At 34.1% G+C, this 17,437-nt stretch overlaps 2 protein-coding genes across 4 annotated transcripts; one reads left to right on the top strand and one right to left on the bottom strand.

The window, feature by feature from the left end:
- Positions 1 to 3,201: 3,201 nt before the first annotated feature.
- LOC108330055 (pentatricopeptide repeat-containing protein At1g18485) lies at positions 3,202 to 8,044 on the top strand. 3 transcript variants are annotated; one of them, XM_017564514.2, is made up of 3 exons: positions 3,202 to 6,675; positions 6,992 to 7,542; positions 7,657 to 8,044. In XM_017564514.2, exon 1 carries the CDS (start codon positions 3,237 to 3,239, stop codon positions 6,156 to 6,158), a length of 2,922 nt encoding a protein of 973 aa, XP_017420003.1. In that variant the 5' UTR covers positions 3,202 to 3,236; the 3' UTR covers positions 6,159 to 6,675; positions 6,992 to 7,542; positions 7,657 to 8,044. The 3 variants fall into 3 exon arrangements, with proteins under 3 accessions (XP_017420003.1, XP_017420002.1, XP_052732927.1); XM_017564513.2 differs by lacking the exon at positions 7,657 to 8,044 and having other exon boundaries at positions 3,202 to 6,553; positions 6,992 to 7,623; XM_052876967.1 differs by lacking the exon at positions 7,657 to 8,044 and having other exon boundaries at positions 6,992 to 7,623.
- Positions 8,045 to 9,663: 1,619 nt separating this feature from the next.
- On the bottom strand, positions 9,664 to 15,117 carry LOC108329939 (protein ENHANCER OF LHP1 1). Its single transcript, XM_017564334.2, has 12 exons — positions 14,615 to 15,117; positions 12,820 to 13,922; positions 12,514 to 12,690; positions 12,205 to 12,318; positions 11,878 to 11,982; positions 11,584 to 11,718; positions 11,431 to 11,486; positions 11,239 to 11,338; positions 11,035 to 11,151; positions 10,748 to 10,874; positions 10,523 to 10,653; positions 9,664 to 10,425 (listed from the first exon to the last, which is right to left on the bottom strand). The coding sequence occupies exons 1-12, from the start codon at positions 14,889 to 14,891 to the stop codon at positions 10,012 to 10,014; spliced, it is 2,856 nt and encodes a 951-aa protein (XP_017419823.2). The 5' UTR covers positions 14,892 to 15,117; the 3' UTR covers positions 9,664 to 10,011.
- Positions 15,118 to 17,437: the final 2,320 nt, after the last annotated feature.

The following is a 17,437-nucleotide window of genomic DNA, read 5'->3' as shown; positions in this document are numbered from 1 at the left end:
CTATTGGGGCCTCCGATACGAGTACCATAACTCGTCTTCCACGCCATGTTACATGGAAGAGAGCTCGTCAAAGACCATCTGGGGAGTACACATCTGAGGAAACCGCGAGCATAGCTAGGCGCATTGTAAGTTCATATAATAACAACATATGATCTCCCATATGTGATTAACTTAACTTTAAATATTTGGTTGTAGGATGAGTTGGTCGAGCATAGCACACAAGGTACATTCACTCCCGAGGGTCGTGAGGACATATTGGCAGTTGCCATTGGTCGTCCAGAGCATTCTGGACGTGTTCGAGGTGTTGGTAAATTTATTGGCATTCGTCAATTCTTCGGTCCTCCAACAAGTCATCATAGTAAAGCCCATGTTAGTGAGGAGGTCCTCAAGGGTATAAGAGAAGAAATTAGACAGGAGATGAGGGAGGAGATCAGCGAGATGAAGAAAGAGTACGGTGATATGAGAGCACAATTGAAGAAGGAGTACTCTGATATGCGGGCACAATTGTTAGCAGATGTGCGAGCAGAATTAGCCTCCTCCTCAAGCCAACCTAGGAATCTTCCTCAACCTTCTAATCTTTGTATAAGCACAAAGGAGAGTTGTGATGTTTCTCCTCAAAACGCTTCTCCCACTATTGATGCAGACTACGAGTTGTTTAGTGATGATGCCCTACAGTGCTTGGTGGCCTTAGGTAATTTATCTTATTATATTGTCTAAATGTACTTGTTTGTTGAATCATATTCTTTGATATATTTTACAAATATTATTTGGTTAACTTAGGTAAAATGTATACATTGGGGTCAACCATACACCATGAAACCATTACAGCTGATATGATGAGAGTGGTGGTTGTAGACGTACGAAATGCTACAGCTGGAGTCCCTGTGCCCACTGAGGATGTTCAGACAGTGGGACATGCCCTTGGAAATTTTATCCTTTGGCCCCTTAGATTATCAAGAGCAATTGTAAAGAAGGTAATTGTTTTAGTTATGCACTTTGTTGTTTTTATTAGTAATATTAATATTTTGTAAGTTTTTAAATATGTATACTAGGTTGAAGCACAAGGGCAGGAAGATATGAATGAATCACTGCAACAACAGTTGCAGCCGCCACAACACATAATTCTAGAACAACTTGGTGTGTTGGCAGTGAAGATCTCCCTTTCTCCTATAGAGTTACAAATGCCTCCTGAAGTCACAAACAGGACATCTTCACTCTCTTTCTTCATATGTCAAAGGGATATTTTTGAAATTCTCTCTGGCACTGATATGTTATGTATATCAGTACTACAACTTTGGTTGTTGTAAGTAAATTTCTACATTTATGAAGTTTAAATATATTCAATATTTTATTCTAACATTATTCATTTTCAATGTTTAAGGTATTTACATCGGTTGACCATTGAAAAGAAGAATGATCACATTTATGGTTTTATTGACCCTGTTGCCATTCAAGGAGTTGGGAATAAAGGTGAAGAGGTCCAAAACTACCTCTTAGAGGCTTTTGTAAACGGAAAAAAGCAAGTGTACTTAGCACCTTATTTGCAACAGTAAGTATATAATTTTTATTAATAAATTTTATTTATGTAAATGTTATTTAACACTATTATTGTTTGAATCTACAGGGGTCACTGGCAATTGTTATTAATTCTTCCTCAACAGTTTCTTGTAGTTCTCTTATGTTCATTGCACAAAAAACCTCACACTTTGGCAATTAAAAATACACTAATATTGTAAGTTTTTAATAATTTATTTGTAGTGTAGACATATCTGATTTTACTAAGTTCTCATTTCAATGTACATTTAACTTTATAGAGTGGTTGAGGCATATTCAAGGTTGCAGGGAACACATATCGTCTCTAGAAAGAAGTTGCAGTTCATTGCACCAACTGTAAGTAGTTAATCTTTCAAACTATAAATACAATTATAAATTTTATGATACTTTATAAATTTAACTTGTAGTGCTCACGTCAACCGGGAAGCTTTGAGTGCGGATATTATGTCATGAGGCACATGCAGAAAATTATATCCGCAAATATCATTGACTCATGGAAATTGGTAATGTGAACATTTTATAACTAAGATATTAAGCCATTAATATTATAACTTTACTCAAACTATTCATTGTGTAGATATTTGATGACACGTCTCCAATGGAACAACATGTCATAAAGGATGTTCGGGAGCAATGGGCTGCATTTCTTTTAACCATTTGTAAATGATTGGATGTTTCAATATTACATTTTGAGTTTAGGAACTATTTTATATGTAATATGTTAAGTAACTATGTTAGGTAAATATAGTTACGAACTTTGTTAGGTAGATATTACATTTTGATGTGTTGATGAAAATAATATTGATTATTTTACTTGTTATTGATATTTAAATTGTATTTTGGGATTGAATCTTATGCAGGTCTGAATATGGATATTAATACATACAAATAAAATATTTTCAAAAAAAACGTCACTTTTTACACCTATTATAGCACCAGTAGGTATAAAAAGAAAATTTTCTCTAATGAGGACTTTTTATACCTGCTCCCATAGTATTAGGTGTAAATATAAGACTTTTATACCTATTATGAACAACACAGGTATAAAAATGAAAACTTTCTACACCGATTTAAAAATAGGTATAAAAGATCGTGAACTTTCTATACCCCTTGTTTCTATACCTACTAAAAGATAGGTATAAAAAGCCTTTTTTAAGAGGTATAAAAAACCATTTTTGTATTAGTGTTTTAATATACTAATTTTACATTTTAAGTTTAATGTCTTTTCACTTTAACCATTTTTTTAACAATTATTTTTTTTAACTAAAATAATTATTTATAATAAAAATATCATCTATAAAATAAATAAAATTATGTATAATAAAGTTATAAAATTTACCTTATCTGACAAAAATATGGAGTGAAAGTTCATATTAAACTAAAATTAATAAATTAAAACGTGGCATTTTTTTTTGTAGTAATGGTACATTGGTATACATTTATATTCATTTAGCATATATTTTAAGGGTAAAATATTATAAAAGAATATTTTTTTAATATTTTTTTAAGAAAAAAAATAAAAAAGTAAGAAAAATAATATCATATGAATGTAAAAGATTGGTTTGTGTAAAAGTATTATTTATCTTATTTTTGTTACTAAGTGGTTGGTGTTTATCACCTCTATGGCTAACGAATTTGTAACTACCATTGAAATTGGAGTGAACTGAAACTGAAGTGTGAAAATGGCTTCTGTGTGGCCACCAACTCTCTCATGCCATAACAGAAGCAGCTGGACATGGAAACACAACAAAAAGAACCATTTTTCTTCATTTACGCTTCCAAAATCTTCTCTTTCTCTCCCAACACCACGTATAGTTCACGATCATTCACGCGCCAAAATAAACCAACCCTTTCTCCAACGCTTACACAATCTCTGCGACTCCGGGAACCTCAACGAAGCCCTCAACTTGCTCCACTCCCAGACCCAAAACGCCGTCGTTTCCTCTTCAGACGTTATAAAAGAAGCCATTGGACTCTTACTACGAGCATGTACGCTCCGCAAGGATATCGATGTCGGGCGAAAGCTACACGCAATAGTTTCGGCGTCGCATCGGTTCCGCAACGACGTCGTTCTGAACACCCGCATTATCTCCATGTTCTCCGCGTGTGGGTCCCCCTCGGACTCTCGCTCCGCCTTCGACGCCGTCAAGGAGAAGGACCTGTTCCTCTACAACGCGCTTCTCAGTAGCTACGCGCGAAACGCGCTTTTCCGCGACGCGATTTCGCTGTTCCTCGACTTGCTCTACGCGAAGGAGCTCGTGCCCGACAACTTCACGCTCCCCTGCGTGGTTAAAGCGTGCGCCGGTGTGGCGGACGCGGGACTCGGCGAAGCGGTTCACGCGCTAGCTTTGAAGTTTGGTCTTTTCTTTGACGTTTTTGTGGGGAACGCGCTTATTGCCATGTACGGAAAATGTGGGCTCGTAGATAGTGCCGTCAAGGTGTTTGAAACTATGCCGGAGAGAAACTTGGTGACGTGGAACTCGATGATGTACTCGTATTCTGAGAATGGGGGTCTTGAGGAGTGTTGCGGTGTTTTTAAGGGACTGTTAAGCGAGGAAGAAGGTTTGGTACCTGATGTTGCTACGATGGTGACGGTGATTCCTGCGTGCGCAACTCTAGGTGAAGTGGGAATGGGAATGGTTCTTCATGGTTTGGCTTTTAAACTTGGCATTAGTGAGGAAGTGACGGTGAATAATTCCCTTGTGGATATGTATTCGAAATGCGGTTACATGGGGGAGGCGAGAGTTTTGTTTGATATGAATGGTGGGAGGAATGTTGTTTCTTGGAATACCATGATTGGTGGATACTCTAAGGAAGGAGATTTTAGTGGAGTGTTTTCACTGCTGCGAGAGATGCTGGTAGAAGACAAGGTGAAGGTGAATGAGGTGACGGTGTTAAATATTCTGCCAGCTTGTTCGGATGAGCTACTGACCTTGAAAGAACTTCATGGTTATGCTCTTAGGCGTGGACTTCAGATTGATGAATTGGTAGCCAATGCTTTTGTTACTGCCTATGCGAAGTGCAGTTTGCTGGATTGCGCTGAGCGTGTCTTCTGTGGTATGGAAGAGAAAACGGTGAGCTCTTGGAATGCATTGATTGGTGTCCACGCCCAAAATGGCCTTCCCAGAAAGGCTTTAGATTTGTATCTTGTGATGAGAGATTCTGGCTTGAATCCTGATCAGTTTACTATTGGTGGCCTTCTTTTAGCTTGTGCGCACTTGAAATTCCTTAGCTGTGGCAAAGAGATTCATGGTTTTATGATGCGTAATGGTTTAGAATTGGATAAATTTCTTGGGATATCGTTGTTGTCACTTTATATTCAATGTGGCAGTATATTACGAGCAAAGTTAATTTTTGATAAGATGGGAAACAAGAGTTTACTATGCTGGAATGCCATGATTTCTGGCTTTTCACAGAATGAACTTCCTTGTGAGGCCCTTGATACATTTCAACAAATGCTCTTAAGCGGAATTGAGCCACAAGAGATTGCTGTAATGAGTGTTCTGGGAGCTTGTTCGCAGGTTTCATCATTGCGGCTGGGGAAAGAAGTTCACTCCTTTGCACTGAAAGCTCATTTATCTGACAATACCTTTGTTATTTGTGCATTGATAGACATGTATGCTAAATGTGGATGTATGGAACATTCTCGGAACATTTTTGATAGGGTAAATAACAAGGATGAAGCAATATGGAATGTTATGATTGGAGGATATGGAATTCATGGGCATGGACTGAAGGCTATTGAGCTGTTTGAATTAATGCAAAATAATGGCTGCAGGCCGGATTCTTTTACGTTTCTTGGAGTGTTAATGGCCTGCAACCACGCTGGCATAGTAACAGAAGGATTAAAATATCTTGGTCAGATGCAGAGTTTGTATGGTGTCAAGCCAAAGTTAGAACATTATGCATGCGTGATCGATATGCTTGGTCGAGCAGGGCAACTAAAAGAAGCTTTAAAGTTGGTAAGTGAGATGCCAGATGAACCAGATTCAGGTATATGGAGTTCATTGCTCAGTTCCTGTAGGAATTATGGGGATTTGGATATTGGAGAGGAAGTTTCCAAAAAGTTATTAGAATTGGAACCAGATAAAGTTGAGAATTATATATTGCTATCAAACTTGTATGCTGGATTAGGAAAATGGGACGAGGTGAGAAAGGTACGGCAGAGAATGAAGGAGATTGGTCTTCATAAAGACGCTGGCTGCAGTTGGATTGAAATAGGAGGAAAGGTTTATAGATTTATTGTCAGTGATGGATCACTTTTGGAATCAAAGAAGATTCAGCAGACTTGGAATAAATTAGAGAAAAAAATAAGCAAAATTGGCTATAAACCCGACACAAGTTGTGTGCTTCATGAATTGGAAGAAGAGGAAAAGATTAAGATACTGAAGAACCATAGCGAGAAGCTTGCAATTTCTTTTGGTCTATTAAATACGGCTAAAGGTACAACATTGAGGGTTTGCAAAAATTTACGCATATGTGTAGACTGTCACAATGCAATCAAATTAGTATCAAAAGTTGTTCAAAGGGATATTGTTGTAAGGGACAACAAGCGGTTTCATCATTTCAAAAACGGATTTTGTACCTGTGGAGATTACTGGTAGTTGGTGGACTACATTGTTAGTCTTTAATATTTTTTTATTGAGTGAAGAACTCCATAAGTATCAACGGAGTTAAGAAGAACTGCTTCTGTTATCTTCCGTATTATACGGTATATATGTTCAATCCAATTCTTTGCATCATTCCTGACTGGAAACATGAATTGTGCAGGATTTGTCCCTTGTCTATGACTCGTAGATCCGGTGAACATTTTTTTCACTGCAAATACAACTGTATAGCACGCTGTGTAATTTATTGTGAAATACATGTTGAAGAGGATCACTATGGAAAGGAAAAAGAAGAATTTCAAATGCAAATGCAATCAGATTATGAGTACATTTTGTATTCATAATGAGAGAAAATAAATAATTCGGAGGAAGGAAGTATCCTTCTTCAATAGGTATCATTCTCACTTATAATCGAAGAGTTCAGTTTTCTTTCAAAGTTTTGTTTTCACGCTATTCTTAGAACATCTCCAGTTCAAGGATATTATAGGATCTTCTCATGAACTCTTATCTTTAGGTGAGTCTCACCAGGCCATATCATCTTAAAACCATCTTGTAAATTTTTCTCTAATATTGAGGTGTATAAGACCCTCATTTTATAGTTTTGTTATATGCATTTCATCATTTTATAATTTTAAAAATTAAATTTATTATAATTATTATGACACTTTATTGACTGTTATTACTCTATATGACAACCGAAAAATATTCTTTTTATCATTTGTAATTGTTGGAAGCAAGACAAATGAAATATTGATAAGATTCTTTCAATTGTTGCAATAATATGTCATGCCTCAATTGTTTAAATAACTTAATTTAATGCATTGTGACAGCTTCTGAGACGAAACCATCCAAATTTCAACCTAAGTTGGCGGTTATAAGATCATAATTCTAGCAAGCGGCTTTCTCGATCAAATACCACTAGAAAAAGTGGACTCTGGCATATGATAGAAGCAAGAGGTATGGCCGTATGACAACAAAACCAACAGAATGCTTAGGAATGGTAAAGCAGGGTAGGATGCGCGGCCGACTGTAAGCCCGCACGAAAAAATGTGGGTTGGGTTGAGATTCCAAGCCCACCAACCCGCATAGGCCCGGCCTGCATTACTCACAACCTGCATGGACATGAGACACGGTGGGGTAGGCCAGCCTGCGACCCATGTAAAAAAAAAAAATCGGTGTCTCAGATGCACATTTACAAGCAAATTTGGACTATGCTTGTGGGCAGGGAATTGATTGTGCTGCAATTCAACAGTGAGGAGCTTGTTTTGAACCTAACACTTTACTAAACCATGATGCATATGCCTATTGTATCAAACTACTTGACGGAATCCATTGACTTGTGATTTCTCGCAAACAGCCATGTTATCAACAAATAATCCAAGTACCCATTTCATCCATCATGACTTATTAAAAACTTGGATTTTAGTGTAGTTGTTGTATACCCCATAAAATGCCATGCTAAGTTTACAATCTTTGCTCTTTGTTTATTTTGTAGGTCACAAGAGTTGTCTTTATGCTGGTGGAAATGCCTAATCTAGAAAACAATAAAGTAGATAAAGGAGACCACTTTTTGGTGTTTAAATTATTCTCTCTTATCAGGAAATTAAAATATATATATATATATATATATATTGTGGGTCGGCCGACGAATCTTGACCTATATGGAATAAGATAGACTATTGAGTCTGTATTATCAAACAGAAGGTGCCAACTCAACTCACATTTTGCGAGCCAATGACAGAATGGGCCTAAATGGGTCAAACCGACCCGCATTGACACCCCTAAAAATGTGTGAACTCTATTTTGAATGAAACATTTTCTGTATCTATTTTAGTTTTTGTTAAGATAACAGATATATAATCATGAAAATTCTGAGTTTGATATTTAGGAGACATCCTTAAATTGATCTACTACAACTAATGTTATTAATAGTTAAATTAAATAATTAGTGATGTGATTATAGGGAGTTTTAATCTCTTTCATTGTCATATTTTCACATTATTATTATTTGTTCCTATTGCCTTTATAACTAATGACATTTGTCAACTCAATCAACAATCGACATAATGTGTACAAGGCTTATAAAATTTTATTTTATTTTATTAAATGAGGATTCTTAATCTATTTAACAAAACCAAATTTCACCTTTAGCTCTCACAAAAATAGTCAAGAACGAAAAATATTAACTAAGATCAAATTAGTTAAAAAATATTTTTATCATCGAGATGAAAGTCATAATATAAGAAATGCTCTATTTAGATAATAAAGTCTCATCTTTTTATAATATTTATTTAGTCACTTTATTACAATTTTTATTTTTTTAAGGTATTTACATTTTCCCTTAGTGTTAAATTATTGAGAAACTCACCATGTTATGAGCTTCTCAAGATATACAAATAAGCTTCTAAATTATTTTAAATATTACCACCAACTAATTCAACAAAAAACAGTCACAAATTCATATTTTTATCTATAGATAAAAAAATATATTTCTATAATTATAAAATTTTTTTCTAGCATAATGGAATTCAAATAAAATAACTTTATATTTCCTTAAGTTAATAATACTTTTTAATAACCTAAAACTGATACGTTATATATTTTTTTTCAAAACACTTAACACAGAAAATATAAATACCAAAAAACTAAACAGATTGAATAAATAAGATATTTCATATCATAAAATCCAAAAAAGATCATAAGATAAAGAAATCGTCCTTTAGGTACATGACTTCCGCTTCAAAATAAACACTAAAGTCGGGTCTTCATGCATGACTTCCAGCTTTAATCACACAATACTCAAGTTAGTTGCAATTTCAGCTTCAATCCCAGCTGAACCAAATGAAAATAAATTAAAGAAAACAATTAATTTCCGGTTTGTCTAAACAAAGTTGTTTTTGTCAAATGACTTTGTCAGGTACACAGAAACATCCCTTGACTTGGGAGCCAATTACCATGTTGTATTTAGATAACGCGGTTTCTTTCTAATGAATTTGTGTCTTAGCTATGATTTTTGAATCTTGACTTATAAGAGGATGTTACCTTACGTTGTTATAAATTGTGACGTGTTAACTCTTTCGTTATGTTAAAATTGAAAATTCGTATTTTTTTAAGATTTAATTATTGCGAAGGATTTAATAATACCTCTATGGTGAACTATTAACTAAAAAATCCAGTGCAAACAAATGAAAGAATCCGAAACTATTAATGTTAATAAATTCAAGTAAATTTTAAACTTTGACTCATTTTTGTTTAAGTTAACTCAATATATTAAATGGTCAATTATTACTGACTTAGATAACCACAACTTAGTATTATTATTAGTCAAAATTTTAAAATATTAATTTAAATAGAAACATTGGTTGACAAGTTTCCTATTTTTCTTAAAGAGCGGAGGGCACCTTTTCCTTGTACGAATTCCATTCAATCATCTACATATTTAGTTAGTTATTTCACTGTAATTTTTGTTTCTTATTTTCTGAAAATGAGCAAATGTAATAAATACTAAGATATCTCATGAAAATTACATAAATGTACTGGAAGAAATAGGAGAACTTAAGCTCAACAAAATTCCGGACAAAGACCCTGAGCCAGCCCGTGAATAAAGAAGGAAAACGGGGCTTAAGAAAACAGAACAGGCATGCTAATCGGAGTCCTAAGAACTTATATTGAATCAAAAAAATTAGTTACAATTAAGATTTTATAATGTACAAAGTGTGTTCCATTTTCTCCCTGGCAACGTGAATTAGAGGCGAGCCTCTTCTCTGTAAGACACCGTATTCCGATGATTAATTTCAACTCCCTGAAAGCTCATCCGTGTTTTTGACATGATTAGAGTAGGTGAATTTTTTTACTTGATAGTAGACTTCAAAAATGGATTGGACGGACGATTTGATTGTCCCAAACCAGTCTCTGATTTGTCAAGTCCATTCTTCTTTAATGGATGAGGAGTTTGTTCCAACTGACGCATGTCTCCCACCTTCCCCACCTTGTCACTTGTTTCTTCCCCTGTCTGCTTTCCCTTCATAGTTTCATTTACCATTGGAGTTCTAATTATGCCAGCTTTACCTCCCTCTTGAGTTTTGTCTTTCTTTATGAATGATGGAGAAGATAATTTTGGTGATGACATTGTAACTGCGTTTAATGATTCAGTTCGAGTTGGGGCCTTGATTGCGTTATGAAGAGCATCAGCTTTAATGGGTGCAACACAGTTTTCTTTGATGTTGGTTTCTGTAGCATTTTTTGCTTCCTCGAGTAGCCTTTCCTGTTTTGAACATGCAGCGATTACAAGGTAAAGATGGCAGTGCATTGTTGCTAACAATTGTTTAAACTGTACATTTGTTAGGACGCAAGAGGCTTACCTCCAATATGCTGCTGAACCTTTCGGCCAGGTTTGGAAGTTTCAGAGCAGTAACAAGTTTTATCGCACCTCTCATTGATTTTTCCAGAGTCAAAAGTTTCACAAGTTCAGTAGCTCGCACAAGCTTATTGCCTGAAACATCCATAAGGGCCAGGTATGATTACTTTTCACTTTCACAATTAAAGCCATACAAAGTGAAACGAAAAACAGATTCTAATGAACTCACTGTTGCAGCATGATGCTATAAGCCTCAGTATACATTTATCCTGCGCTGCTTCCAAATTGAAAGCGTCGTCATCAAGTGAAGTAGTGTCCAGACCTACAGATGCCATTTCTTCCATTCTTCTCTGAATCTGCATGTATCATGTTTACAAATTTAGGTATTGGATAAAACTCATAAAAACAACTCAAACTAAAGGTGCAAGTGAAGTAGATCTGAATCAAGACTTGAAACTGACTCGCTAAAATAGAGTGATGATCATTAAATTTGAAAAGGGTATAAGAAAAACAAACCAAAAAGAGATGCAAGTTGTTCATCATAAACTCGTTTTCATGGACTTCAGATCCCAAGTCAGAGGAAGCCAGAGGAAATGAAAGACTCAACGGAGTAAGAACTGGCTTAGGCATGACCTAGTAGAAAAGTGAATATCAATTAATGATTAGTTGCCAGAAAAACAAGAAAAGCAGAATGCACTAAACTGTCTATCAATCTTGTACCTGAGGGAACTCTTCAGGCTTTTTGCATACCACACAAAATAACTTGCTTGCATTCAACCCCGTCACCCAGTAGTTTTCGTTTGACTTCTCTTTTGAAGCACTGCGCGTTGAAAGTTAAAAGAAAAAATAAATCTCAGGCACGAGAATAATAGACACATCAAACCAGTTCATATGGTTAAACGATTATTGAACCTGAAGAGTGGGACCCATCTGCCACCAAATTGGCTTGTATACGATCGTAGCACACCCTGTATATTATAATTACCAAATCAGTTAGAATAACAGGATGCACAGCAAAGGGAATAAATACCAAATATCAACAGTAACTATAAACACAATTAATACCTTCGAATCATATGAACACAGTTGGCCTTCCTCACTAAACCCAAACCAACTTAGGGATGAACCAGGAGATATTGGTAATCGACCTTGAAGGAGTTGGATCCCTTGAGGAATATTAAATACTATAAACTCTAGCATCTGCAAGTTTTAGAAAAAACATATCATTATAGACACTAACAGAAATATATAATTAATGAAGTTGTAATGTTTTTATAATAAGATGACTATGTTCTACGAGTTACATAGCCTCTTAAAAAGGTAAATAAATACTAAATAAAACCTCAACACGGAACCAACCTGATCATTTGAGGAAAGGCAATCAAAGACATGAGTGACAACTGCAAGCTTCTCCTTGAAACCTGTTGCAGTCAACACTGGCCCATCTAGTGTAAATACATGTTTCTGCCATGAAAACGATGCAGAAAGGCGTAAATGCTTCAGGACGACTACAGATCATCACATGGGTTAAGATCAAAAAATAAAACAGTTCAAAACTCAAGTTCATACTTATCAATCCTTCAAACCTATAAACCTTCTAAATTGGGAAAGTATCTCGTTTCCTATGTTCAGCTATTGAAAATAAAAAAAACATGTAAATAAGATATGAATGTAAAAAAAAAAAACCTGCAAACCACTCTCAGAGAAGATGCGAAGATAGTTCAAACTAGTTACAGCAGCAACCCAAGCAGCGCCAAGTGCAACAACCTTCACTTCTTCTCCTTCAAAGCGCATAGACCACTGCAAAAATTTTGAAGTGAGAATATGGTAAGATTTTACATCATGTTGAGTGTTAGTCATAAGAACTGAAATGTTGTATGTCCTGGTAACAATGCAAAACTAAAAGTAATGTAATTACATATCTTCTTTTATATGCATTTTCTTATATAAAAGTAATCAGTGAATTCTTCAGCTAGATTAAGCAAGTAATCTAACCTCACTATTGTTAGCCCAGCTGCTAAATGGGCGATACATGAGGGTGCTCATGTTCTTCTCCCCCTTACAAGGATTTGCAAAGACACTCCCACTCTCACTCAAAGCTGCCATTGTGAATCCAAAATGATCAGTCATTGAAGGAACTCGTGGAGTGCTTCCAGTATCATGAAAATCAATCTGTAGCAAAAAACATGTCAACTCTTCTCTATGCTAAAATTGATTTTATTAACTGAAATTCACAAAGGAATGATAGTAACCCGGAAGGAAAGTTAAGCTTGAACTATCAACACTTATGCATTAAAATACCTCAATATGGGAGTATCCATCGTGTTCAATAGAGGTTATACATCCAAGCATGTTGTAGCATAAGAAACGCCTTTTTCCAGGCTGAAAAGGTGTAGATCCTGGCTGAAATGCCTCCTGCCTTTTTGCCTTAGATGTTATTATGGTGCCTCTAAATCCCATATTCCCACTATCCAATTTTTCCTTGCTTGATCGATTTCGTTTATTGTGAGAATCAGCCTTCGGATACAATGCAATTTCCTCATATCCATCCTCACCTAAATTTTCCTCACTCAAGGAGTGTTTACGCAATCTTTTCCTGCTTGTTGGCTCAAATTCCTCATTACTATTTTCACCAATATCACTCAAGCTTCCACTTGCACTATTTTCATGATCCTCCTCATCAAACAAAAGAACCCCATTGCTCTTATATTTCACGGGTATATCCTCAGTTGGAGACTTCATAGACGAAGGAATAACATTGTCCCAAATACCATACTTCCCCATAACATCCACAACAGCCAAGGAATTCCCAATTGGCTTCCACGCCATGCAACACACTCTTTCATCAAACCTCTGTCTGTCAATGTCCTGCTTCCTATTAACATCCCAGATCAGAACCTGCCTGTCTAAACCAGAGGTAGCAATGTACTTGCCATTGGGTGACCAACACAAGAAACATATTGGCTGTATGTGATCCCCTCTCAAAGAAAACAACTTCTCAGCAGTGTCCCTGTCATACATTACAACATCATTTTTCAAACCAGGAACAGCTAGGGTCTCACCATCTGGACTCCAGCAAAGAACATTCACAGCTGAAACATCTAGTCCAGTGTCAGGAGCTATGCCTTTGAGGTTATGAATGATTTTCCCAGACTGAAGCTCCCACAAAATAACAGTTCCAGTTGAATCCATAGAGGCTAAGTATTCACCATTAGGGTCAAAAGCCAAACCAGTGACAGACCCTTTGTGTCCTTTAAGAACCCTAGTAATGGTACCATCAAATGTATTAATAAGCTTGATACCCTCATCATCACCAGCAGCAGCAACCATGCTCCCTGATTTGTTAAATGCCAATGAACGTATTGGGAGTGTAAACCTTGTAATGTTTCTCTCAAACTCTCCACCTGCCAAGTATCAACCCTAAAATTCATTACAATCAAAAAATAGAAACGAATGTCTATAAACTTTTAAGCAATCGTCAAAAAAAGAATGGAAGTGAGTTAAGTATGTCAGGAAGAGCTTATGAAAAAACATGTAATCATCTTATTTTAAAAATGTCTACAAAATAGAAAAAGAACTCCCTATAACTTATTCAATAAATCCACATTAACTTGTGTAGCTAAATGTACCCTTAACATATGGGGGCATTGCACCAGTCAAAAAAGCAATTGGTCATATTTTCTGCCGGATACAATTCGTTCAGTCCTACTACTGGTAAGAAATAAAATATTCAGTACCCACTAACAACAAGAAGGAACGTTAGTGTGAAATTTAAAAAAAAAAATGAAGTCTATTTTAATCCCTTTACATACATTTCTAACCTGTTTTAGTTCCTACAATTTTGAATGATAGATATTATATGCCAGTGGATGAACTAAAATGACTAATTTACAAGTGTAACGCCTAAAATGCGAAGATTGTATACAAATGAGTAAGTAAACCCAGATAAAAAAATCGTGGAAGAAACTACGAAATCGTTGTATGACATATACACAATTTGACACAGTAGAGTCCATATTGCAATTGGACAAATTGTGTTGCTTAATCCAATTTGTTAAGTTCCCATTGACGGAAAAAAAGAAAAAGAATAGAGTACCGGGGAACTTGTAGAGTTTGACGGAGCGATCGATGGATCCGGAAGCGAGGCAAGTGGAATTGGGGCTAAGAGCCAAGGCAGTGACGCCGTCGCGGTGGTGGCGGAGGATTTTGGGGGAGATGGAGGGGGAAAGGGGGTCGTGGATACAGATGGAGATGTCGGAAGAGGAAGCGGTAACCAAATGACTGGCTTGCTGGTCCCACAGAACGGAGCAGAAAGACGCGCGGCCGCCAATGGCACCGTGGGCCTCCCTTAACTTCACCGACCGGACCTTCATGGCGGCTTCCCAAGCAGTTAGGTTTGGTGCGAAAAGAAGAAGGAAGAAGAAGAGTAAGGTTTGGTTTGGAGGGAAATGAGGCAACGGAGAATAAATCTGAAACTAAACCTGAAACTGAAGCTCGTCTCTTTTGGGCGCCAAATGGTGTTTCTGGTTTTGGGACTTGGCGGGAGGGACACAATAGTAAGGGAATTCGTCACATGGGTTCGCCCGTATACTAGTGTTTCATCCTACACCTCCAACATCTCATTCTGCACCTCCAAAAATTTCATTTTTAACCTTCTAATATTTCATTCTTATCCTACACCTCCAACTTTTTCAAAAATTTCATTTTTAACTTTAAAAATATCTTTTCATTTTTTTCTTTTTCTTATTAAAAACACCCTACACCACCTTAACAATAATTAAATTTAAAATTCAAATATTATTTAATATAATTTTATATTTTAATAATTATTAAAATATAATTTATATTATAATATTAGTTATATTAAAAGTATAAAAATAAAATAATTAAAATAATAATAATAATAATAAATAAATAATTATATTAAATAAAATATTTAATATATTTAAATATATTAAATTATATTAAAATACTAAAATAAATTAAATACTTATTAAAATTTAAATAAAAGACAAAATTTTAAAAATAATTATTTATTTAAAATCAAACAAAATTATATTAAATAAAATATTTAAATACATTTAAATTATATTAAAATATTAAATTAAATTAAATAATTATTAAAATTTAAATAAAAAATAAATTTCTAAAAACAATTATTCATCGGATATGGATATCCGTAACATTACTTGTCGGATATCTATATCCGATTAACAAATTTTTTCAAAATTTTATTTTTTTAACTTTAATAATTATTGAATTTAATTTAATATTTTAATATAATTTAATATATTTAAATACATGATTATAAATATTTATTTTTATTATTATTAATTTTATTTTTATTATTTTATTTATAAATTTTTAATACAATTATTATTATAATATAAATCATATTTTAATAATTATTAAAATATAAAATTATATTAAATAATATTTCAATTTTAAATTAAATTAAATTATTATTAAGGTGGTGAATAAGAAAGAAAGAAAATGAAAAAATATTCATTAAAGTTGAAAATGAAAATTTTGAAAAAGTTAAAGATGTAGGATGAGATGTTAGAAAGTTAAAAATGTAATTTTTGGAGGTGCAGGATGATATCTTGGAGGTGTAGGATGAAATACTCATACTGTTATTTTACAAAGAAATGGGCTCAACCGCTGATGGGGCAAACTCTTCGTGCACTCCTACTGTTTCCAATTGCACCTCAATAAAGTTAGAGAAATATCAATTTTACCCTTAATGAAAAAGTAAATAAAAACCATCCTCTCCTTACTTCGTCTTCTCTATCAGTATTGGTTTTTTTTTTCCGTTGCTACTTTAAAAATCTTCAAAATATTTTAAAACATTAAAATTAATTTACATTAACATATTTTGAAGACACAATAAAAAACCAAGAAAAACTCATCATAAAATCAAAATTAGGTGAAAAACATGGGAATGCAAAAAGTATTTGCCCCAACTTAGACATTTTTATTCTCATCTTCGTTTCAATCGTGGCTTTCTTCTTACACTGCCGTGAGTTTCTAAGTTTCTTCCTGACCTCAATGGGAGGAAAAAATTTGGGTCGAGTGATTTGAAAGCTTTTTTAATACAAAGTTCAAAAGTAATTCTTTTTTATATTTTAGATTCTACCATCCAAACTTAATTAATATTTTAAATTTTGCAATATGAAATGTATTTTTAAATGGTAGTTTTTCTTCATTTATGAAATGACGAATTAAAATTAATTATTTTTCACCCAATCAAAGATTTAATTCTTTTTACGTTTCAAACTGACTTTTTTCATGGCGATCATTTGAAAGTGAAAATCAATCCATTATTAATTTTTAACTATTATAATTGGTTTTTCATTTCCATGGTACCTTTTTTTCTTGAGAAGTAAATGTAATTTTTTTTAATTCAATAAAATTGAATAAAAGAAAATTATTTATATGCTGTATTATTATATTTATATATATTTTATTTTCAAATACTATTTTTATATTTGGTTGAATGATGGGTGCAAGAAGAAATTTGATAAGTACATGAAGAAACTCTAATAATATAATCGTCCATTCATGCAGGTGAGTGGGCCTTATGTTTGTTAGCCCCACTAGCATAATTATTTTAAAGTTTATACTAATTTCACTTATATTTTGAGGGAAAAAAAGTTGAAGATTAAAATAGAATTAAGTAATAATATCACACTTAAATTATTCTCATTATAATTATACTCATATTTTACGATTTATTAAATAAATGAGAAAATTAACTTTTAGATTTTAAAATAAGTCTCGCATTAACCTTGGAGTTTACTTGATATAATTATTTAGTGTAAAGAGTGGTACTGGTGAGAATGATTTGGTCTAATTATTTTCAATATACCATGTGTATTTTGTAGTATAGTTTAATCGTTTTCCATAAAGAAAATTAACT

Source organism: Vigna angularis, chromosome 4 (assembly GCF_016808095.1).
Source record: "Vigna angularis cultivar LongXiaoDou No.4 chromosome 4, ASM1680809v1, whole genome shotgun sequence".
NCBI lineage: Eukaryota > Viridiplantae > Streptophyta > Magnoliopsida > Fabales > Fabaceae > Vigna > Vigna angularis.
Note: the sequence above shows the minus strand (reverse complement) of the source record. Positions and strands in the feature narration are given on the sequence as shown.

Excerpts from the sequence above, each read along its gene's own strand:
- LOC108330055 (XM_017564514.2), top strand. The coding sequence starts at position 3,237 with ATGGCTTCTGTGTGGCCACCAACTCTCTCATGCCATAACAGAAGCAGC.
- LOC108329939 (XM_017564334.2), bottom strand. The coding sequence starts at position 14,891 with ATGAAGGTCCGGTCGGTGAAGTTAAGGGAGGCCCACGGTGCCATTGGC. Across the intron at positions 11,983-12,204 it reads TCTCTGAGAGTGGTTTGCAG|AAACATGTATTTACACTAGA; the intron begins GTTTTTTTTTTT and ends TTTTCATGGCAG. Across the intron at positions 11,719-11,877 it reads GCCTTTCCTCAAATGATCAG|ATGCTAGAGTTTATAGTATT; the intron begins GTTGGTTCCGTG and ends TAAAACTTGCAG.